At 45.2% G+C, this 24,785-nt stretch overlaps 1 protein-coding gene and 1 pseudogene across 1 annotated transcript; both read right to left on the bottom strand.

Moving 5' to 3' along the window:
* LOC142915635 (uncharacterized) overlaps window positions 1-17,435 on the bottom strand; it is a 139,867-nt pseudogene extending 122,432 nt beyond the window's left edge.
* LOC142915659 (uncharacterized) lies at window positions 600-5,508 on the bottom strand. Its single transcript, XM_076061393.1, has 2 exons — window positions 5,078-5,508; window positions 600-2,686 (listed from the first exon to the last, which is right to left on the bottom strand). The coding sequence occupies exon 2, from the start codon at window positions 2,521-2,523 to the stop codon at window positions 1,477-1,479; it is 1,047 nt and encodes a 348-aa protein (XP_075917508.1). The 5' UTR covers window positions 2,524-2,686; window positions 5,078-5,508; the 3' UTR covers window positions 600-1,476.
* Window positions 17,436-24,785: the final 7,350 nt, after the last annotated feature.

Here is a 24,785-nt window from a genome sequence, read left to right as displayed (position 1 = left end):
CCGTGTGCAGCAAAGTTGTTCAAGGGTTTTTCAATTTGATAAACAATCAAATGTTCTGACATCAGAATGCGATGTGAACAAAATATATTTTTCTCCCGTGCATTTTCAAAAACGAAATGGCGTCGACATGTCAAAAAACCTGAATGAGTTTTTTTTTTCTTCAAGGATTCTGTTGTCGATTTACATTAAAGTGTAATGACAGGGTGACACCTGCTGACATCACAGGGTGACACCTGCTGACATCACAGGGTGCCACCTGCTGACAGGGTGACACCTGCTGACATCACAGGGTGACACCTGCTGACATCACAGGGTGACACCTGTTGACATGACAGGGTGACACCTGCTGACATGACAGGGTGACACCTGCTGACATCACAGGGTGACACCTGGTGACATCACAGGGTGACACCTGCTGACATGACAGGGTGACACCTGCTGACATGACAGGGTGACACCTGCTGACATGACAGGGTGACACCTGGTGACATCACAGGGTGACACCCGCTGACATGACAGGGTGACACCTGCTGACATGACAGGGTGACACCTGCTGACATCACAGGGTGACACCTGCTGACATCACAGGGTGACACCTGCTGACATGACAGGGTGACACCCGCTGGCCTGGCAAGGGCTTCACGGGTACAGCCACAGAGGTAAGAACCAATCAGGGAAGGAGGCGCATCTGGGGCAAAGGCAACAGGTGGGGCTAGCCGAGTTACTCCGGTCACCTGCTCCAAGGTTCCACGAGAGGGCATGGCTGGAGGCGGGGCCTAGCCATGCCTCTGGCCACGCCCTCTTGTGTAACCTGCTGGAAGGTTCCACGAGAGGGCGTGGCCGGAGGCGGGGCCTAGCCACGCCTTCGGCCGCGCCCTCTCGTGTAACCTGCTGGAAGGTCACGCCTAGGGGTATATATGGGGGAGCAGACCCGGAGCTCGGGGCTCATGCGTGGGGTCCCGGGTCCTGGCGTGTCGCCGTTCGCCGACATCTCTCTCCGTCGCCGTCACGCCGCCAGCCGGAATCGCGGCCAAGAAGAGCCGGCACAGTGACGAGACGTTAACGTGGAAAGTCATTTCGTGAGACGTGCGTAGCGAGCGAGGTAGCGGCGCGTGGTCTGGTGAGAAGGAGCGAACGAGGACACGTGCGGAGCGATGAGTCAAATGAGAGAGGCGCGACGTGAAGTCAGGGGTGGTCCCCCCCCCCCCACGAGGGAAAAAGGAAAGGGGGCGGATGGCTGAGTGGAGAGCGTGCGGTAACGTGAACGTGGAGAGTGAGTGGCCGGACAATTTGCTGTTTGAACGCCGCAATGGACGTGAGGTTCAGAGTGAACGCTAAGTGAGGGCTCGTGGGTAGAACATCGTCAGTGGTCTGACGAACGCCGCTGCAATGGACACATGCGCTACGGGTACATGTCGCTTTTGGGCAGGTACAGTACATGGCGACCACCTGCCGGGTCATGGGGAAGGAGCCGGGTTACGCCGAGAGGTCCTGGAAAAGGCGGCTGGGAGGCGGTGTCGCGGCAGAGGCTGGGCACATTCTCAGAGGATTCGCATCGCTGAGGATGTTGTAGGCGAGCTGACACGCCACCTCCCGTGCTCCCTCCTCGCTGGAGCTCAGAAATGCAGGGAAGATGCCGGCGCCTTCTCCCATCCCGGGAACCGAGACCTTATAGAGGAGGCCTACGGGTATCCCGGGCTCCGAGTAAGCGTGCAGCTCGAAGATTGGGTAGCTGATACCGGCGGTCCGGCACAGCATCCACAGCCGCACCTCCCACGACAGCATGGCCGCCTCCGGCAGCGCCTCGAGAGCAATGGGCATGGGCCGCAGGTGGAGAGGTACCCACCACAGCCGCGTCCGTGCCCCCCAGCCCTCAAACAGGCTGTGTGCGGCTTTGCCGGTGCCCGTGCACTCCGGCTCCGGCAGGTCTGGCACCGCCGCCTCCTTCTCCTCCTCGTGTTCCGTTGTCGCAGCCGCAGCCACCGTGTCCCACTCCGGGATGGCCCAGTCCACCTTGATGGTCCGGCCCCATAGCTGGAAGTTGATTCGGCGACAGACGCTCATCTTGACGTCCACCACGCCCTCCGTGGCACCGCTCATCGCCATCATCACCTCCGCTCGCTTCTTGTTCTTTGGCAGCCCCCCAATGAAGAGGCGGCGATTGTCCACGCTGATGCAGACTGCAATGCGGCGTCCGGGACGGATCGCTAATTTGTCGAGTTTCTTGACGGCATCCGTGGCTTGGGCGAGCGTCGCGTAGGTAGCGAACGCGTAGCCGCGGGTCTCTCCGCCGTGCCCCGTCACGAGGCGGAGCTGGTAGAGCTTCCCCACCGTCTCCAGCACGGGCACCAGCTCGTCCTCGTAGAGGTCGCGCGGGATCCTCCCCAGAAACACCTCGCAGCCACGGGCGGGAGGGGGCCCCTGCCAGTCGGGCGGCGGTCCGAACTTCCTCTGTCCGTTCTCCTGGACGACGCTGTACCCCGTGCGCAACATGCGGTCCAGCAAGACCTTCATACAGGCCATGCCGAGCACCGGTGGTTTGGCTGCTACGGTGGTGCTGGGGCGGCAGCTTGGGGCCCGGTGGAGCCCTTGACGCTTCGCGCGGTCGCCTCGTGCCGACAAAGCCACAGGGGGAATCAACTCCTGAAGAGCCAAATCCCCGGCAGGAACTCGCTCGGGCCCGAACCTACAGGGGATAGGAAGAGAGGGAGAGGGAGAGAGTGGAGACAGAGATGGATGGAGAGAGAGAGACGCGTTTAAGCAGAGCTACCTATATAAACTCATAATAAAGGTTTTTGGGTTAGATCGCGTTATTTATAAATGTGTCGTAACCCTTCACCACCCGACACGGCCAATCAGCAAAAAAAAGTGTCACGTTGACAAAAGACAAATAATTCACGTTAAAACCATCTTTTTGGTTTAGATATGTGGATGACACTTTGGTTGTCTGGCCACATGGTAAAGATACGCTTAATGATTTTCTAAATCATCTCAATGCACAAACCCCGGCCATCCAGTTCACCATGGAAATGGAGGTGAATAACACACTCCCATTCCTAGATATTTTGCTTGGACATGGCCTAAACGGTAAAATAACACACAGCGTTTACAGAAAGCAAACGCACACTGATGCCTATCTGAATGCAGATTCGCATCATCATCCAGCTCAGAAATCCTCTCTTATCAAGATGCTCATACATCGGGCTAAAACAGTGTCAGATGGTGAGAGTCTAGTGAGAGAGATCAAACACGTTAAAGACGCACTACGACAGAATGGCTACAATAATGCTCAAATTAACAGAGCACTGAATGCCAAATCACGGTCGCAAAGCAATACTGCTGAAAGCGATCAGATTGTTAAAACAATAAAAATTCCATATATCTCAGGAGTAACTGACAGATTAGCCCGTGTTTTGCAAAAGCAAAACATTACAGTAAGATTTGGTACAGTACACAAAATTCAAAAACTAGTATCTTGCACTAAAGACGCATTACCTAAATTATCAACAGAAGGTGTATATCGGATTAATTGTTTATGTGGCAGATGCTATATTGGACAGACGGGACGTAACATCAGTGTAAGACTAAAAAAACATCAGAGAGATATAAATTATCTCAAACACAACTGTCGGCAGTGGCAGAACATGCTTGTAAACAAGGACACTTAATTGATTTTGACAATGTTGCAGTGTTGTGTAAAACTAATTATTACTGGCAAAGACTAATTAGAGAATCCATTGAAATTGAGAGGAATAAGAATAACTTTAATCACTCTGACAGCTACAGGCTTAGTGCGGCCTGGAAGCGTATTATTAAATAATACACATTACATTTTGATTTAAAGCTTTCGTGACTGCAGTGATTCATGTTCTTGGCTCTTTCGGTGGAGTCACGTTGGGGGGGAAGCAATAAAATAATAGAATATCTATGTTTGTTGTTTTGTTGTTTCCCTTCAGCGTCACTTTGCCGAGGAAGCTAAGAACATGAATGCACATTACAATTCCTTATAGGGGAAACACAAACTAATTAACGGATTACTAACATAGCATATAATCACTAACACACATTACAACTAATTACTAATCTACCACTTATTACTAATCATTACCAATGACTGATTACTAATCGATTATATAATTACAATACCCCCCTCCGCCTCTAATCACTGCACCTGATATGAGTTAAGTGATGACGTCACCCTGCTGCTCTATATAAAACCGGGAGCAAGCGAGGGCTTTACCATTCTGGCGAATTGCCCGATGATGCTGGATGTATTTACCAGCGAAACGTCACAGTACTACTCAAACTGTAAATGTTGTGGATTCACTCTTCAACACACCGGTGGGCTAAAGTAGTGAATTATTTGTCTTTTGTCAACGTGACTTTTTTTGCTGATTGGCCGTGTCGGGTGGTGGAGGGTTACGACACATTTATAAATAACGCGATCTAACCCAAAAACCTTTATTATGAACTATTCATTCTAAATCATTGAGCAAATTCTAAACATTACGCTACAAATAATAGATCACGGAGTTTCGATGGCAACACAAGCAATCGTCATCAGGTGGGACAAGCACAGCTGCAATAAGAGGAATCTGCTGGAGTAGGCGCCTACTACTTCAGCAGTTTCTCTTGCTGTGGTTGTCCCACCTGATGACGATTGCTTGTGTTGTGATCTCAACGCCGTGACCTGTTATGTTTCTACCCACGAGGTGACTTTACCGAAAGAACTCAAGAGTGTGGAATCCTGCGGTCACGAAAGCTTCGAATCAAGATTACCTACAAACTACACAACTGAGATGACGCATCAATCATCGCCCCCTACTGACAGGCTCTTGTCCACATGCAGGACGGTGCAGGGCCACCACCTTGTGCCACACAGGGGCAGCTGCTACTTGGGGATGCTCTTCGAGTGTTTCAGACGAGGTACGACACAAAACTCCGAGTTGCCGAGGCGATAAAGCAAGCACCGTGTAAATGCAATAATAACATAGTGAATGCTTGGGGGCTTATTGTCTCTCGCTCCTGGTTAAAGATCTACCCAACAGACAGGTCCACAAAGACTGGCCGCTCTTACTCTGCAGGTTGAACCTAGGAGCTGAGTGTCCAACTTCACGTTCTTGTCATTAAAGGCCTGTGACAAAGGTGCATGTATTGGAGCGACATCATGTCAAGCTTACACATCTACCGGGTCTCCACTTGACTTTGTATTGTCTCGGAGGAAGTCCACCCACACCTCCACTTCCACAAACTGCTGGGAGTTGCCTCGCTCTGCCTCACAGTCAGAATTCTCCTCCTGCTTTACGTTGCCTCCATCGATGTGAAGGTCCCATTTTGGAGTTGAATCTTCATCTTCACATTTTACCTTCACTTCTTTGCTCTTCACCATCACTTCTTCAGATTTCACCATCACCTCTTCACATTTCACCTCGATACCTTTAAAAGTGTCCAAGCTGGGATTTTCTTCCGGTTCGTGTTTCATGAGGGGTGGGCACATTGCGGCACTTTGACTTTCACAAGCTGATTTCAGACTCCACTCCTTGTGGATCTTCTGATGCTTCTGTGTTCTCTGGTGTACTTGAAGATTTGATGAATGTGCAAATACCTTCCCGCACACACTGCACTTGAAGGGTTTCTCTCCCGTGTGTACTCTGGTGTGTTTTAAGAGCAGATGACTGTGAAAATGCCTTCCCACACACACTGCACATGAAGGGTTTCTCTCCCGTGTGTGTTCTCTGGTGTGATTTAAGACCAGATGACTGTGAAAATGCCTTCCCACACACACTGCACTTGAAGGGTTTCTCTCCCGTGTGTGTTCTCTGGTGTGTTTTAAGAGCAAATGAATCTGAAAATGCCTTCCCACATACACTGCACTTGAAGGGTTTCTCTCCCATGTGTGTTCTGTGGTGTTTTTTAAGAGTAGATGAATCTGAAAATGTCTTCCCACACACACTGCACCTGAAGGGTTTCTCTCCCGTGTGTGTTCTCTGGTGTTTTTTAAGAGCAGATGAATCAGAAAATGTCTTCCCACACACACTGCACAAGAAGGATTTCTCTCCCGTGTGTGTTCTCTGGTGTGTTTTAAGAGCAGATGACCGTGAAAATGCCTTCCCACACACACTGCACTTGAAGGGTTTCTCTCCCATGTGTGTTCTCTGGTGTGTTTTAAGAATAGATAAATCTGGAAATGCCTTCCCACACACACTGCACATGAAGGGTTTCTCTCCCGTGTGTGTTCTCTGGTGTGTTTTAAGAGCAAATGAATCTGAAAATGTCTTCACACACATACTGCACTTGAAGGGTTTCTCTCCCGTGTGTGTTCTCTGGTGTTTTTTAAGAGTCGATGAATCTGAAAATGCCTTGTCACACACAGTGCACTTGAAGGGTTTCTCTCCTGTGCGAGTTCTCTGGTGCCGTGTCAAATTTCCAGTCCGATCCGTGCTGTATGCATGCTGGTCGCATTGTTGACTTGTCCTACCGAGCTGCGCTGAGTGCATTTGCTCCATCAGACCAATTCTGCGGAGGAAGCGTCAGAGGAAGCGTCAGCTGCAGACAGAAAAAAATAATATCCACACCATCTACACGACAGTATCGAGGCACAGAGGAATGCATATATAGTCACATGTGACTTACATGTCTATACTTATTCATATATTCATGATGTAGTAAAAACGTTTCCCAAATTCATCACAGGGCTGTTATGGCACACAATGAGAGGGCAAATGGTCATAAACATGCCTGGAAGTCCTCGTATCTTCAAAATTAATGTTCACCCAAAACTCCGAGCACACAATTTCGGCTGTCTGTCTACAAAAGGAATATTTATGAGAGCCAAATTCAGCTGACATAGCAAAGGGTGTTGAAAACAATACTATTTGCAGAGGTGTGAATCCAGGCTCAGATGTCCTTGAATGCTGGGGATGAACAGTTCTGACTTCAGCTGAATGTGTGTGCTGTGTTCACCTCCTGTTTCCATTCTTATAAAGAGTTCCAGAGGAAAACAAAAATAAACTACTGTTACGCTATAACCTCCGTGTTCAACAGAGTTAATAGACGTTACTGCAAACACAAACTGTACACTGTCACTGGGTAAACAGGCGGTGGCGTGTCTAGAATCACGCCTGGCCACCTTCATTTGCTCGGTATTAATGCTTCCTCACTACACCAAGTAATTAATTGAGGATCAACGAACACAACCGAGGCTAACTGGAGTTTGCGTGTCTCTCTCCGTGGTGAGATGTTAACTACCTCACCTGGTATACAGGAAGTTGTGGGTTCGATTCCGACCCTGACGCCTGCTGTATATTTGGATTTTGCGCGTCACTCCGTTTAGTGTCTTTGACCGATAGACATTGACACACGTATTCTTGTTGATTTCGGTAAAGTTACGTAGATAGAAAATAACAATAACTGATAATACAATTACATTAAATAAACACCACTTGTGTTGCGATCAAAACGACGTGAGTTGTTTTGCTTTATTTGGAATTATTCATTTATTTTATTGTTATTTTTATCTTATTTTCTATCTACGTGACTTTACCAAAAGAACCATGAATATTAATTCCTACAGTCATCAAAGTTTTAAGTCAAAACATTCACACACGTTGACAAAGCCTCACCTTGTGTTGTTGTGGGCAGGTCGCTTCTGATAACAAGAGCGGTATAGCAGCTCAAGCGGGCTTGGCCTGCTAACAAAAGAAAATAAAAACTGCGTGAATATTTACAATAAAACAAAGTTACAAAGTGGCGAGCCGGGTGAAGACAAATTGAACTTAAGCGAGATAATTAAAGTGAATGCAATCAGGCAAGGGCAGGAGGCAAGGCCCCGCGTGGCTAGGCCCCGCGTTGTAAAGTTCCAACCTGGACATCGATTCCCATGCTCGCTGCTACTCAACTGACATCCCTATGAGAGAGAGCGAGGCTCTACCTTGGTAAACAACAACAACAACCACCACGACCACCACCACCACCACCACAACGATGAGAATTTCTCACCTCGGATTTCAGTGCAAGCGCACACACGGCAGCTTCCTGTTACCTAGCGACAGCAGGAAGTAGTATGACGTCACTTCTCTCCCACGAGCGGCTCTGTAACTGAATAAATTATGTTAATGAGGCCGGCCCATATGTCGAGGGATGGGGGCGTGGGCGCTGAACCCGTCGCAATAAACTCGCGACGGCTTTAACGGATGTCTTAATTAAAAGAAGACATGATGGTTCAATGAGCCACTCTGTCTACAGGAAAGCTACCCATACAGATGCTTACTTGAAACCGGATTCCCACCACCATCCATCCCAGAAGAACTCCCTCATCAAGACTCTATACCATAGAGCCCAATGCATTTCCGACCAGGAACACATTACCAGTGAACTCAAGCACGTACACCAGGCTCTCAGGGCTAATGGCTACTCCGACTACACAATCCGCAAAGCCATCACTCCAGTCATGAAGAAGGATCCTCTTGTGGAGCCACTCAAAACCATCACCTTACCCTACATTGCAGGGGTCACTAAAAAGATCTCCAAAATCCTGAACAAACACAAGATCCAGGTCCGATTCAACACAGTACATAAAATCCGTGATTTAGTTCCATCTGTAAAAGATGCTGTTCCAGACATACAGTACCCGGGCGTTTACAAACTAAAGTGCCTCTGTGGTAGTAGCTACATTGGAGAAACCAAAAGACATATCTCGGACCGCATCCGCGAACACAAAGCAGACTTGAAACACGGTAGGACGAACTTCTCTGCCGTGGCAGATCACTGTTATAATTCAGTGGGCTCACATGACATTGACTTCTCCAAGACGGAGGTTCCTTGCAAACCAACCGGCTACCATGAGAGATTCGTTCATGAGGCCATTCACATATACAAGCACAGAGACAATTTCAACCGAGAAGATGGATTCAGGCTTAGTAACCACTGGAAAGATGTTTTAAATCATTTCTGTTCTTAATTAATTGTATTTTTACGATGACCTTCAGACCGCAGCTCTTTCGCCAGCATTGCCTCTTAATACCTCTCACACCACGGTTAATGGTATAGTTTTACAACATGGAGCATACTAGGGCCTCGCAGCTGTCTCTCTCCCCCTCCTCTGTTCCGACCATGGACGAACTCGTCCGTCTGAACGGGGCCCGTAGCTATCCGTGGTGCTGAAATTTGAGGGTAAGAATCCACCCATTTTTTCGCCATATAGCATTGTGATATATAACGACTTATTGTTGGTAGCTTAGCTGATTGGAGAATATAGAGTTTATTGATAACATGAAGGTATAAATTTTGATTTAAAGCTTTCGTGACTGCAGTAATTCATATTCTTAGTTTTTTCGGTAAAGTCATGTTGAAGAGAAACAACAAAATAACAAAATATATATAAAACAATAAAAAATTCTCACGACGTTTCGACCATAACTCAAACGGTCATCATCAGGTGTGTCGGTTTGCATACATTTATTTTTAAAGCGGCATATTTATTTATTTATTTATATAAAAAAATAACGTTTGCGTCACGCGCAACGATTGGCAGTTTGCCAGGACTAGTCCATCTATTTTTTGAAAAGAGGAGGGGTGAGACGAAATTTGTTTTTATGTATGCTGTCTGAAAGCCACTGTAAGCGTGAACAATCAATCAAGAACTGAAATGATTTATCAAATCTTTCCAATGATTGCTAAGATAGAATCCATCTTCTCGGTTGAAATTGTCTCTGTGCTTGTATATGTGGATAGCCTCATGAACGAATCTCTCATGGAAGCCAGATGGCTTACAAAGAACCTCCGTCTTGGAAAAGTCAATGGCATGTGAGCCTACTGAATTAGAACAATGATCTGCTACGGCCGAGGTGTTGGTCCTACCGTGTTTAAGGTCTGCTTTATGTTCACGAATGCGGTCCGAGATATGGCGTTTGGTTTCTCCAATGTAACTACTACCACAGAGGCAACTTAGTTTGTAGACACCAGGGTATTGTATGTCCGGAATCACATCTTTTACAGACGGAACCAGATCACGGATTTTATGTAATGTGTTGAAACGGACCTGGATCTTGTGTTTATTCAAGATTTTGGAGATCTTTTTTGTGATCCCAGCAATGTAGGGTAAAGTGATGGTTTTGAAAGGCTCCTCAAGAGGGTTTTTCTTCATGGTTTGAGTGATAGCTTTGCGGATTGTATAGTCGGAGTAACCATTAGCCCTAAGAGCTTGGTGTACGTGCTTGAGTTCACTGCTTATGTGTTCCTGGTCGGATATGCATTGGGCTCTATGATACAGAGTCTTGATGAGAGAATTCTTCTGTGATGGATGGTGGTGGGAATCCGGTTTCAGATAAGCATCCGTATGGGTAGCTTTCCTGTAGACAGAGTGGCTCATTGAACCATCAGGTCTCTTTTTAATTAGGACATCCAAAAAAGGTATCTTGCCATCTATTTCGACTTCCATGGTAAATCTGATGGCTGGGTGTATGGAATTGATGTGGTCGAAGAATTGGTCTAGAGCAGGCCGGCCATGTGGCCAGATGACAAAAGTGTCATCCACGTACCTCTTCCATAAGGTTGGGCGCAGAGTGGCAGTCTGGATGGCGTCAGTCTCAAATTTCTCCATGAAAATGTTAGCTATAACTGGAGAAAGGGGGGAGCCCATTGGGGTGCCCTCAGTTTGTTTGTAGAAAGTTCCATTCCAAGTGAAGTATGTATTGGTTAAACAGTGTCTCACCAGGGGGGGTACCTCAGTGTTTAGTCCTTGATGAACCAAGTCTTCAATGATTGCAATGGTGTCAGGTACAGGAACCTTGGTGAATAAGGAAACTACATCAAAACTGACAAGCAGGTCGTCTGGGGACAGGGAAATACCCTTGATTGTTGATACCAGGTGAGTAGAATTTTGTACCGCAGAGGTAGTTTTTCCAGTGAAAGGACGCAGGATTTCAGACAAAAAACGAGCTAGTTTGTAGGTGGGGGAGCTGATAGTAGAGACTATGGGACGAAGAGGTGTATCAACTTTATGTATTTTTGGTAAGCCGTATAATCTTGGTGGCCTGGCAGCAGAAGGTTTCAACGAAAACTGTTTAGATTGATCAATTAATGCGGTTGAATCAGAAATTATTTTGTTGGTTTGTGTGACGAGGCTGTTGGTGGGATCTCTTTTTATTTTTGTATAACTACCATCGTCGAGTAATTCTTTAATTTTGTTGTTGTATTCTATTTTATCCATGATAACAGTAGCGTTGCCTTTGTCAGCTGAGAGAACTACAATATCATTCCTCTTTTTTAATTTATATGATTCAAAACGCTCATCTTTGCTGAGGTTGCTAGCTGGCATCTTAGCGTTTTTGAGGGTTGCAGCGATTTCAGATCTTGCTACGTCTGCAGCGATGTGACCCAGGCCCCTGAGAGCAACGTCTACTTGGGCAATTATATCATTAACTGGTATGTGTTTAGGTGTGACTGCAAAGTTTAGACCTTTAGCTAAAACGGATTTCAGACCATCGGAAATAGAACTGTTACTGCGATTAATTACGACTTTATTAACGTCTAACTTTTTGGTGTATGGGTCCGGTCTTTTGTTGAAGAGGAGGTTAAATTTGGAAATCAGGTTTTCCTTACATTTGGTCGACATAGTAGCAGCTGAAGAGGCAGTCATATTGTCTACATGTTCCCAATCCGATGTGGACATTATTGCCGTCAATGATAAGTGTGATTTGTAGAGTGTCTTGTCTAACTGATCTAGTTCTGTGCGTATAAGTCTCTTTTCAAAAATAGATGGACTAGTCCTGGCAAACTGCCAATCGTTGCGCGTGACGCAAACGTTATTTTTTAATATAAATAAATAAATAGATATGCCGTTTTCAAAATAAATTTATGCAAACCGACACACCTGATGATGACCGTTTGAGTTATGGTCGAAACGTCGTGAGAATTTTTTATTGTTTTATATATATTTTGTTATTTTGTTGTTTCTCTTCAACGTGACTTTACCGAAAAAACTAAGAATATGAATTACTGCAGTCACGAAAGCTTTAAATCAAAATTTAATCGCCTCTACGGGGAGGGTTTTCACATAACTTTAAGATCGTTCAACAAACTCCGGGATAAGAAAGCTCAGCTGATCGAGTCTCTCACCTTCCTGAAGAGATGCCGCGACTCTGGGGTAATACCAATCGCATTTACACTCACCTCTGCTACTGTAACTTCTTCTAATGCGAAACGAATTCTTTTCAAAACTAGCTTAGCTCTTATCTCAGAAAAAATCAGACTTATACGCACAGAACTAGATCAGTTAGACAAGACACTCTACAAATCACACTTATCATTGACGGCAATAATGTCCACATCGGATTGGGAACATGTAGACAATATGACTGCCTCTTCAGCTGCTACTATGTCGACCAAATGTAAGGAAAACCTGATTTCCAAATTTAACCTCCTCTTCAACAAAAGACCGGACCCATACACCAAAAAGTTAGACGTTAATAAAGTCGTAATTAATCGCAGTAACAGTTCTATTTCCGATGGTCTGAAATCCGTTTTAGCTAAAGGTCTAAACTTTGCAGTCACACCTAAACACATACCAGTTAATGATATAATTGCCCAAGTAGACGTTGCTCTCAGGGGCCTGGGTCACATCGCTGCAGACGTAGCAAGATCTGAAATCGCTGCAACCCTCAAAAACGCTAAGATGCCAGCTAGCAACCTCAGCAAAGATGAGCGTTTTGTATCATATAAATTAAAAAAGAGGAATGATATTGTAGTTCTCTCAGCTGACAAAGGCAACGCTACTGTTATCATGGATAAAATAGAATACAACAACAAAATTAAAGAATTACTCGACGATGGTAGTTATACAAAAATAAAAAGAGATCCCACCAACAGCCTCGTCACACAAACCAACAAAATAATTTCTGATTCAACCGCATTAATTGATCAATCTAAACAGTTTTCGTTGAAACCTTCTGCTGCCAGGCCACCAAGATTATACGGCTTACCAAAAATACATAAAGTTGATACACCTCTTCGTCCCATAGTCTCTACTATCAGCTCCCCCACCTACAAACTAGCTCGTTTTTTGTCTGAAATCCTGCGTCCTTTCACTGGAAAAACTACCTCTGCGGTACAAAATTCTACTCACCTGGTATCAACAATCAAGGGTATTTCCCTGTCCCCAGACGACCTGCTTGTCAGTTTTGATGTAGTTTCCTTATTCACCAAGGTTCCTGTACCTGACACCATTGCAATCATTGAAGACTTGGTTCATCAAGGACTAAACACTGAGGTACCCCCCCTGGTGAGACACTGTTTAACCAATACATACTTCACTTGGAATGGAACTTTCTACAAACAAACTGAGGGCACCCCAATGGGCTCCCCCCTTTCTCCAGTTATAGCTAACATTTTCATGGAGAAATTTGAGACTGACGCCATCCAGACTGCCACTCTGCGCCCAACCTTATGGAAGAGGTACGTGGATGACACTTTTGTCATCTGGCCACATGGCCGGCCTGCTCTAGACCAATTCTTCGACCACATCAATTCCATACACCCAGCCATCAGATTTACCATGGAAGTCGAAATAGATGGCAAGATACCTTTTTTGGATGTCCTAATTAAAAAGAGACCTGATGGTTCAATGAGCCACTCTGTCTACAGGAAAGCTACCCATACGGATGCTTATCTGAAACCGGATTCCCACCACCATCCATCACAGAAGAATTCTCTCATCAAGACTCTGTATCATAGAGCCCAATGCATATCCGACCAGGAACACATAAGCAGTGAACTCAAGCACGTACACCAAGCTCTTAGGGCTAATGGTTACTCCGACTATACAATCCGCAAAGCTATCACTCAAACCATGAAGAAAAACCCTCTTGAGGAGCCTTTCAAAACCATCACTTTACCCTACATTGCTGGGATCACAAAAAAGATCTCCAAAATCTTGAATAAACACAAGATCCAGGTCCGTTTCAACACATTACATAAAATCCGTGATCTGGTTCCGTCTGTAAAAGATGTGATTCCGGACATACAATACCCTGGTGTCTACAAACTAAGTTGCCTCTGTGGTAGTAGTTACATTGGAGAAACCAAACGCCATATCTCGGACCGCATTCGTGAACATAAAGCAGACCTTAAACACGGTAGGACCAACACCTCGGCCGTAGCAGATCATTGTTCTAATTCAGTAGGCTCACATGCCATTGACTTTTCCAAGACGGAGGTTCTTTGTAAGCCATCTGGCTTCCATGAGAGATTCGTTCATGAGGCTATCCACATATACAAGCACAGAGACAATTTCAACCGAGAAGATGGATTCTATCTTAGCAATCATTGGAAAGATTTGATAAATCATTTCAGTTCTTGATTGATTGTTCACGCTTACAGTGGCTTTCAGACAGCATACATAAAAACAAATTTCGTCTCCCCCCTCCTCTTTTAAAAAAATAGATGGACTAGTCCTGGCAAACTGCCAATCGTTGCGCGTGACGCAAACGTTATTTTTTTATATAAATAAATAAATAGATATGCCGTTTTCAAAATAAATTTATGCAAACCGACACACCTGATGATGACCGTTTGAGTTATGGTCGAAACGTCGTGAGAATTTTTTATTGTTTTATATATATTTTGTTATTTTGTTGTTTCTCTTCAACGTGACTTTACCGAAAAAACTAAGAATATGAACATGAAGGTAATTTATATTTTAGTTTTTATTGGTTCACTATATAGTACTGTGAATAGCTCAGATGTGTAGTCATTTCTGTGACCAGTCACTAGCTAATCAATCAGTTGTTTCAATGCTGGATTCGCCTAGTTATTTCAATGCTAAATTCTCCTGTTTGATTTGTACTAAGGGCCTCGGTGAATGTGTATGCTCTGACTTTAACGTAGCTATTTCTACAGCAGGTACAAGCTCTATTTCTGCAGCAGGTACAAGCTAATCACTCAGCTATCTCAATGCTAAATTGTATGCTAATTCCATTGTCAAGGGGTGCCTCTGCGGATGTGTATGCCTTAACTTAGCTATTTCAATGCTAAATTCTATGCTAATTCCTTTAACAATGGGTGCCTCTGCGGGTGTGTATGCTTTAACTTTTAACATAGCTATTTCTGTGACCAGTCACAAGTTAATCATTCAGCCATTTCAATGCTAAATGATATGCTAATTCCTTTGTCAAGGCGCTTTGTTCCTCTCACACAGCTTAAAGGCCATATCTGAACGTGGCTCTTTCACTCCAGCGCTGTCCTACCAGACAGTCTCGCCCCCTTCACCTGATGAAGGCCGCTTGTGTTGTGGCCGAAACGTCGTGAGAATATTATTGTGTTATTTTATTTTATCAATTTATTATTTTATTATCATTCTACGTGACTTTACCGAAAGAACCAAAGAAGATGAATCATTGCAGTCACGAAAGCTTTAAATCGAAATTCTCTATGTTATAATAATTGCATTTACACGGTGCTTGCTTAACCGCCTCGGCAACTCACAGTTTTGTGTCGTACCTCGTCTGAAACACTCGAAGAGCATCCCCAAGTAGCAGCTGCCCCTGTGTGGCACAAGGTGGTGGCCCTGCACCAGCCTGCATGTGACCAAGAGCCTGTCAGTAGGGGGCGATGATTGATGCGTCATCTCAGTTATGTAGTTTGTAGGCAATCTTGATTCGAAGCTTTCGTGACTGCAGGAATCCAAACTCTTGAGTTATTTCGGTAAAGTCACCACGTGGGTAGAAACATAACAGGTCACGGCGTTTAGATCACAACACAAGCAATCGTCATCAGGTGGGACAACCACAGCAAGAGAAACTGCTGAAGTAGTAGGCGCCTACTCCAGCAGTTTCTTCTTCTTGCTGCTGTGCTTGTCCCACCTGATGACGAGTGCTTGTGTTGCCATCGAAACGCCGTCATCTATTATTTGTAGCGTATTTAGAATTTGCTACATTTTGACCCAGACGCCAGCATGCAATGGCCTATTCGTTTTGAATGACGCAACAATAGTACGTTGTACATACACTGTTAAGCAGACGGTGCGTATTTGTAAAATAACTTATTGTTAATACGATGTAACGTGATGCAGTCAATTTCGCTGCAGTAATTCAATTTTGTTAATATGCCGGTCAATAATTTAGAATGAATACTTGTCTGATTGTGCGCGTGCATGTAACATTTTGTCTGAGGGTCACACATTGAATAAGTGATGTTAGGACAAAGTGTGTGTGTGTTTGGAAGTAACCTGTACAGAGAACTCAGGTGAGACCCGTTGTTCTTGTGATACAGGTCAAAGGGTACTTTTGTGTTTCACGAAGCGTCTGCCTCTGGAGCAACTCATCGTCTTTGAAATAGGGAGCACGCTCGGATCATTCATCAGTTACAAGGCATACCACTTAAAAGTTACACGTATAGGAGGAGGTACATTCTCTACAACACGAATTGTAGTTTTGTCTTACGTGTTGACGTAGATTTTGTCTAAGACTATAAATGCTCCTTGCTGATTGACGTCTGGATGTTCGTTACCTATCGGTTGAAGCAAACCCCACTGCTGTTGTTGAGACGCTGTGCACCATTTAATGGTCTAACACATTGACGGCCTTCAGGCCAGGAAAGTCACAACATTTGCACACGAAGGACGCATTCACGCAAGCACCCCATGCTCCGTTTTGAAGCTTTAAAATGAAACATCTTTGAATTGTGTTGTGTTTTCAATTAGATTATTTTATTTCCTCATTAAAAGCTTGTATCAATTTACATCTGGAAGACTTCATTGAAAAGGACATTTCGTGTGAATTTTCTCTCGTCATTAAGTGGATGGCCTTGCCGGGGGTTCGGTTCAATGCGGACACACAGTGTACACACACACACAGTGTACACACAGTGTAGACACACAGTGTACACACAGTGTACACACACACACAGTGTACACATAGTGTACACACACAGTGTACACACAGTGTACACACACACAGTGTACACACACACAGTGTACACACAGTGTACACACACTGTACACACACAATGTACACATACAATGTACACACACACAGTGTAGACACACAGTGTACACACACACAGTGTGCACACACAGTGTATACACTGTACACACACAGTTTACACACAGTGTATACACACTGTACACACACAGTGTACACACAGGGTACACACAGTGACACAGTGACACACACAATGACATAGTGACACAACAACAACTGCCATTCGCCACTAAGTGGTGGTGACGTCACGATGCTTGTGCCAGGCACAGTGACACACACAGTGACACAGTGACACACACAGCGACACAGTGACACACACAGTGTACACACACACACTGCATACACAATAATGTCCACGTTGTTGCTGAGCTCACACACCCAAGGGAGGGAGCAATGGAAAATGAATCTAAATCAACTTAAACTCCAACTCTGTGACGTCACCACTCTGCATTACCTCATCGGGGTGAAACACCAGGGTGAGGTGTACCTCCCTAGTGACGTCAGGTCACCAAGGTATTCACCCCTCCCCCGTCCACCGCGCTCTTGAGCGTGACGGCACCTCCGCTCGGGTCACTGCCGATATCGTTCCAGTGGCAATCCTTATTTGGGCAAAGCTACGCCCAGTGACTGGTGGCTCATTAACATAATGTGTTCGTTAAAGCCGTCGCGAGTTTATTGCGACGGGTTCAGCGCCCACGCCCCCATCGCTCGACATATGGGCCGGCCTCATTAACATAATTTATTTAGTTACAGAGCCGCTCGTGGGAGGGAAGTGACGTCATACTACTTCCTGCTGTCGCTAGGTAACAGGAAGCTGCCGTGGCGCGCTCGCACTGAAATCCGAGGTGAGAAATTCTCATCGTTGTGGTGGTGGTGGTCGTGGTGGTGGTTGTTGTTGTTGTTGTGGTGGTGGTTGTTGTTGTTTACCAAGGTAGAGCCTCGCTCTCTCTCGTAGGGATGTCAGTTGAGTAGCAGCGAGCATGGGAATCGATGTCCAGGTTGGAACTTTACAACGCGGGGCCTAGCCACGCGGGGCCTTGCCTCCTGCCCTCACCTGATTGCATTCACTTTAATAATCTCGCTTAAGTTTAATTTGTCTTCACCCGGCTCGCCACTTTGTAACTTTGTTTTATTGTAAATATTCACACAGTTTTTATTTTATTTTGTTACCAGGCCAAGCCCGCTTGAGCTGCTATACCGCTCTTGTTATCAGAAGCGACCTGCCCACAACAACGCAAGGTGAGGCTTTGTCAACGTGTGTGAATGTTTTGACTTAAAACTTTGGTGACTGCAGGAATTAATATTCTTGGTTCTTTCGGTAAAGTCACGTAGATAGAAAATAAAATAAAAATAACAATAAAATTAAATGAAAAATTGAAAATAAAGCAAAAAACCCACGAGGTTTCGATCGGAACACAAGTGGTCTTTATCTTATTAAATGTAATCTGTTATTTTTATTTTCTATCTACGTGACTTTACTGAAAGAACCAACAATACGTGTGTCAATGTATCTATCGGTCAAAGACGCTAAGCGCGTGCCGCTGTTGACTCTGAATGTGTGGAGGGGAACACCTTCACCACGGGGAGAGAGAGACAGACACACGGATAGCCTCGGCTATGTTGATTGATCCTCGATTCATTACTTGGTGGAGTGAGGAAGAATTAATGTTGAGCAGATGAAGGTGGCCAGGCATGGTGCTGGTCACACCGCCACCTGTTTACTCATGGCAGTGTGTGACAGTGTCAAGTTTGTGTTTGCAGTAAAGTCTATTAACTCTATTGAACACGGAGGTTATATCAAAACAATAGTTTATTTTTGTTTTCCGCTGGAACTCTTTATAAGAATGGAAACAGGAGGTGAATACAGCACACACATGCAGCTGAAGTCGGAACTGTTCATCCCCAGCATTCAAGGACATATGAGCCTGAATTCACACCTGAGTTGCAATTGAACGTTAATTAATGCATTTCTGCACAACAGAAATAGTATTTTTTTCAACACCCTTTGCTATGTCAGCCGAATTTAGCTTTCATAAATATTCCTTTGTAGTCAGACAGCCGAAATTGTGTGCTCGGAGTTTTGGGTTAACATTCATTTTGCAGATATGAGGACTTCCAGGCATATTAATGACATTTGCCCTCTCATTGTGTGCCATAGCAGCCCGTGGAGAGAAACCCTTCAGGTGCACTCTGTGCGTGAAGGCGTTTGCAGATTCATCAAATCTGATGAATTTGGGAAACTTTTTCACTACATCATGAATATATTAATAAGTATAGACGTGTAAGTCACGTGTGCATTCCTCTGTGCCTGACGTGTAGATGGTGTGGATATTCTTTTTTTCTGTCTGCAGCTGATGCTTCTTCTGCAGAATTGGTCTGATGGAGCAAAGGCACTCAGCGCAGCTCGGTACGACAAGTCAACAATGCGACCAGCGTGCATACAGCACGGACCGGACTGGAAATTTGACACGGCACCAGAGAACTCGCACAGGAGAGAAACCCTTCAAATGTACTGTGTGTAACAAGGCATTTGCATGGCCATCAGTTTTTAAGAACCACCAGAGAACACACACGGGAGAGAAACCCTTCAAGTGCAGTGTTTGTGGGAAGGCATTTTCAGATTTATCTACTCTTAGAAAACACCAGAGAATACACACGGGAGAGAAACCCTTCAAGTGCAGTGTGTGCGGGATGGCGGTTACACGGTCATTTGCTCTTAAAAAACACCAGAGAACACACACAGGAGAGAAACCCTTCAAGTGCAGTGTGTGCGTGAAGGCATTTGCACAGTCATCTGATCTTGTAAAACACCAGAGAACACACACGGGAGAGAAACCCTTCAGGTGCACGATGTGCGGGATGGCGTTTACACAGTCATATAATCTCGTATTACACCAGAGAACACACACGGGAGAGAAACCCTTCAAGTGCAGTGTTTGTGGGAAGGCATTTTCACGGTCATCTGCTCTTAAAAAACACCAGAGAACACACACAGAAGAGAAACCCTTCAAGTGCAGTGTGTGTGGGAAGACAGTTTCAGATTCATCTGCTTTTAAAACACCAGAGAACACATACAGAAGAGAAACCCTTCAAGTGCAGTGTGTGTGGGAAGGCATTTGCACGTTCATCAAATCTTCAAGTACACCAGAGAACACAGAAGCATCAGAAGATCCACAAGGAGTGGAGTCTGAAATCAGCTTGTGAAAGTCAAAGTGCCGCAATGAACCCATCCCTCGTGAATCACGAACCGGACGAATATCCCAGCTTGGACACTTTTAAAGGTATCGAGGTGAAATATGAAGAGGTGAAGGTGAAATGTGAAGAAGTGATGGTGAAGAGGGAAGAAGTGATGAGCGAAGAAGTGAAGGTAAAATGTGAAGATGAAGATTCAACTCCAAAATGGGACCTTCACATCGTAAAGCAGGAGGAGAATTCTGACTGAGGCAGAGCGAGGCAACTCCCAGCAGTTTGTGGAAGTGGAGGTGTGGGTGGACTTCCTAGACAATACAAAGTCAAGTGGAGACCCGGTAGATGTGTAAGCCAGAGACGATGTCGCTACAATAGATGCACCTTTGTCACAGGCCTTTAATGACAAGAACGTGAAGTTGGACACTCAGTTCCTAGGTTCAACCTGCAGAGTAAGAGCGGCCAGTCTTTGTGGGCCCGTGGGTTGGGTAGATCTCTAACCAGGAGCGAGAGACAATAAGCCCCCAAGCATTCACTATGTTATAATAATTGCAGTTACACGGTGCTTGCTTAACCGCCTCAGCAACTCGGAGTTTTGTATCTCGTCTGAAGCACTCGAAGAGCATCCCCAAGTAGCAGCTGCACCTGTGTGGCACAAGGTGGTGGTCCTACACCAGCCTGCATGTGGACAAGAGCCTGTCAGGGGGCGATGATTGATGCGTAATTTCAGTTGTGTAGTTTGTAGGTAATCTTGATTCATAGCTTTCGTGACTGCAGGAATCCACACTCTTGAGTTATTTCGGTAAAGTCACCACGTGGGTAGAAACATAACAGATGACGGCGTTTAGATCACAACACAAGCAATCGTCATCAGGTGGGACAACCACAGCAAGAGAAACTGCTGAAGTAGTAGGCGCCTACTCCAGCAGTTTCTTATTGCTGCTGTGCTTGTCCCACCTGATGATGATTGCTTGTGTTGCCATTCGAAACGCCGTGATCTATTATTTGTAGCGTAATGTTTAGAATTTGCTACATTTTGACCCAGACGCCAGCATGCAACGGCCTACTCGTTTTGAATGACGCAACAATAGTTTGTTGTACATACACTGTTAAGCAGACGGTGCATATTTGTAAAATAGCTTCTTGTTAATACGATGTAACGTGATGCAGTCAATTTCGCTGCAGTAATTCAATGTTGTTAATATGCCCGTCAATGATTTATAATGAATACTTGTCTGTGCGCGTACATGTATCATTTTGTCTGAGGTCACACATTGAATAAGTGATGTTAGGACAAAGTGTGTGTGTGTGTTTTGGAAGTAACCTGTACAGGGAAGTCAGGTGAGACCCGTTGTTCTTGTGATACAGGTCAAAGGGTACTTTTGTGTTTCACGAAGCGTTTGCCTCTGGAGCAACTCATTTTCCTTGAAATAGGGAGCACGCTTGGATCATTCATCAGTTACAAGGCATACCACTTGAAGGTTACACGTATAGGAGGAGGTACATTCTCTACAACACAAATTGTAGTTTTGTCTTACGTGTTGACGTTGATTTTGTCTAACTGGGACTAGATATGGTCCTTGCTGATTCACGTCTGGATGTTCGTAACCATCGGTTGAAGCAAACCCCACTGCTGTTGTTGAGACGCTGTGCACCAATAAAGGTCCAACACGTTGACGGCCTTCAGGCCAGGAAAGTCACAACATTTGCACACGAAGGACGCATTCACGCAAGTACCCCATGCTCCGTTTTGAAGTTTTAGAATGAAACATCTTTGAATTGTGTTGTGTTTTGAGTTAGATGATTTTATTTCTTCAATAAAAGCTTGTATCAATTTACATCTGGAAGACTTCATTGCAAAGGACATTTCGTGTGAATTTTCTCTCGTCATTAAGTAGATGGCCTTGCCGGGGGTTCGGTTCAATGCGGACACACACTGTGTACACACACACAGTATACACAGTGTACACACACACAGTGTACACACAGTGTACACACAAACAGTGACACACAGTGTACACACACACAGTGTACACACACAGTGTATACACAATAATGTCCACGTTGTTGTTGCTGAGCTCACACACCCAAGGGAGGGAGCAGTAGAAAATGAATCTAAATCAACTTAAACTCCAACTCTGTGACGTCACCACTCTGCCATACCTCATCGGCGTGAAACGCAAGGGGGAGGTGTAACTTGCTAGTGACGTCATGTCACCAAGGTATTCACCCCTCCCCCGTCCACCGAGCTCTTGAGCGTGACGTCACCTCCGCCTGGGTCACTGCCGATATCGGTCCAGTGGCAATCCTTATTTGGGCAAAGCTACGCCCAGTGACTGGCGGCTCATTAACATAATGTATCCGTTAAAGCCGTCGCGAATTTATTGCGACGGGTTCAGCGCCAACGCCCCCATCCCTCGACGTATGGTCTGGTCTCATTAACATAATTTATTCACTTAGAGAGCCGCTCGTGGGAGGGAAGTGACGTCATACTACTTCCTGCTGTCGCGAGGCAACAGGAAGCTGCCGCGTGCGCGCTTGCACTGAAATCCGAGGTGAGAAATTCTCATCGTTATGGTGGTGGTTGTTGTGGTGGTCGTTGTTGTTGTTTACCAAGGTAGAGCCTCTCTCTCGTAGGGATGTCAGTTGAGTAGCAGCGAGCATGGGAATCGATGTCCAGGTTGGAACTTTACAGCGCGGGGCCTAGCCACGCGGGGCCTTGCCTCCTGCCCTCGCCTGATTGCGTTTACTTTAATTATCTCTCTTAAGTTTAATTTGTCTTCACCCGGCTCGCCACTTTGTAACTTTGTTTTATTGTCAATATTCACGCAGTTTTTATTTTCTTTTGTTAGCAGGCCAAGCCCGCTTGAGCTGCTATACCGCTCTTGTTATCAGAAGCGACCAAGCCCGCTTGAGCTGCTATACCGCTCTTGTTATCAGAAGCGACCTGCCCACAACAACACAAGGTGAGGCTTTGTCAACGTGTGTGAATGTTTTGACTTAAAACTTTGGTGACTGTAGGTATTAATATTCTTGGTTCTTTCGGTAAAGTCACGTAGATAGAAAATTAAATGAAAATAACAATAAAAATGAATGTAAATAAAGCAAAAAAAGTCACGTCGTTTTGATCGCAACACAAGTGCTCTTTATTTAATGTAATTGTATTATCTGTTATTGTTATCTTCTATCTATGTAACTTTACCGAAAGAAACAAGAATACGTGTGTCAATGTCTATCGGTCAAAGACGCTATACGGAGAGACGCGCAAACTCCAAATATACAGCAGGCGTCAGGGTCGGAATCGAACCCACGACTTCCTGTATACCAGGTGAGGTAGTTAACATCTCACCACGGAGAGAGACACGCAAACTCCAGTTAGCCTCAGCTATGTTCATTGATCCTCAATTAATTACTTGGTGGAGTGAGGAAGCATTCATGCCAAGCAGATGAAGGTGGCCAGGCGTGATTCTAGACACGCCACCGCCTGTTTACCCAGTGACAGTGTACAGTTTGTGTTTGCAGTAACGTCTATTAACTCTGTTGAACACGGAGGTTATAGCGTAACAATAGTTTACTTTTGTTTTCCTCTGGAACTCTTTATAAGAATGGAAACAGGAAGTTAACACAGTACGCACATGCAGCTGAAGTCGGAACTGTTCATCCCAGCATTCAAGGACATCTGAGCCTGGATTCACACCTCTAAGTTGCGATTGAACATTAATTTATGAAGTATTGTTTTCAACACCCTCTGCTATGTCAGCTGAATTTAGCTCTCATAAATATTCCTTTTGTAGCCAGACAGCTGAAATTGTTTGCTCGGAGTTTTGTGTTAACATTCATTTTGAAGATACGAGGGCTTGCAGGCATGTTTATAACCATTTGCCCTCTCATTGTGTGCCATAACAGCCCGTGTGATTAATTTGGGAAACGTTTTTATTACATAATGAATATATGAATATAGACATGTAAGTCACGTGTGACTATATGCATTCCTCTGTGCCTCGATACTGACGTGTAGATGGTGTGGATATTATTTTTTTCTGTCTGCCGCTGACGCTTCCTCTGACGCTTCCTCTGCAGAATTGGTCTGATGGAGCAAAGGCACTCAGCGCAGCTCGGTATGACAAGTCAACAATGCGACCAGTGTGCATACAGCACGGATCGTACAGGAGATTTGACACGGCACCAGAGAACTCACACAGGAGAGAAACCCTTCAAGTGCAGTGTGTGTGGGAAGGCGTTTGCACATTCATATAATCTTGTAGAACACCAGAGAACACACACAGGAGAGAAACCCTTCAAGTGCCGTGTGTGTGGGAAAGCGTTTGCACATTCATCTGCTCTTCTAGCACACCAGAGAACACACACGGGAGAGAAACCCTTCAAGTGCATTGTGTGTGGGAAGGCGTTTGCACAGTCATCTAATCTTGTAGAACACCAGAGAACACACACAGGAGAGAAACCCTTCAGGTGCAGTGTGTGTGGGAAGGCGTTTGCACAATCATCTACTCTTGTAGAACACCAGAAAACACACACGGGAGAGAAACCCTTCAGGTGCAGTGTGTGTGGGAAAGCATTTTCACGGTCACCTGCTCTTGTAATACACCAGAGAACACACGGGAT

This window comes from Petromyzon marinus, unplaced genomic scaffold, assembly GCF_048934315.1.
Source record: "Petromyzon marinus isolate PM22_M1 ecotype Great Lakes invasive population unplaced genomic scaffold, UKy_Petmar_22M1.pri1.0 PM_G_Scaffold_33, whole genome shotgun sequence".
In the NCBI taxonomy this organism is placed as follows: domain Eukaryota; kingdom Metazoa; phylum Chordata; class Hyperoartia; order Petromyzontiformes; family Petromyzontidae; genus Petromyzon; species Petromyzon marinus.
Note: the sequence above shows the minus strand (reverse complement) of the source record. Positions and strands in the feature narration are given on the sequence as shown.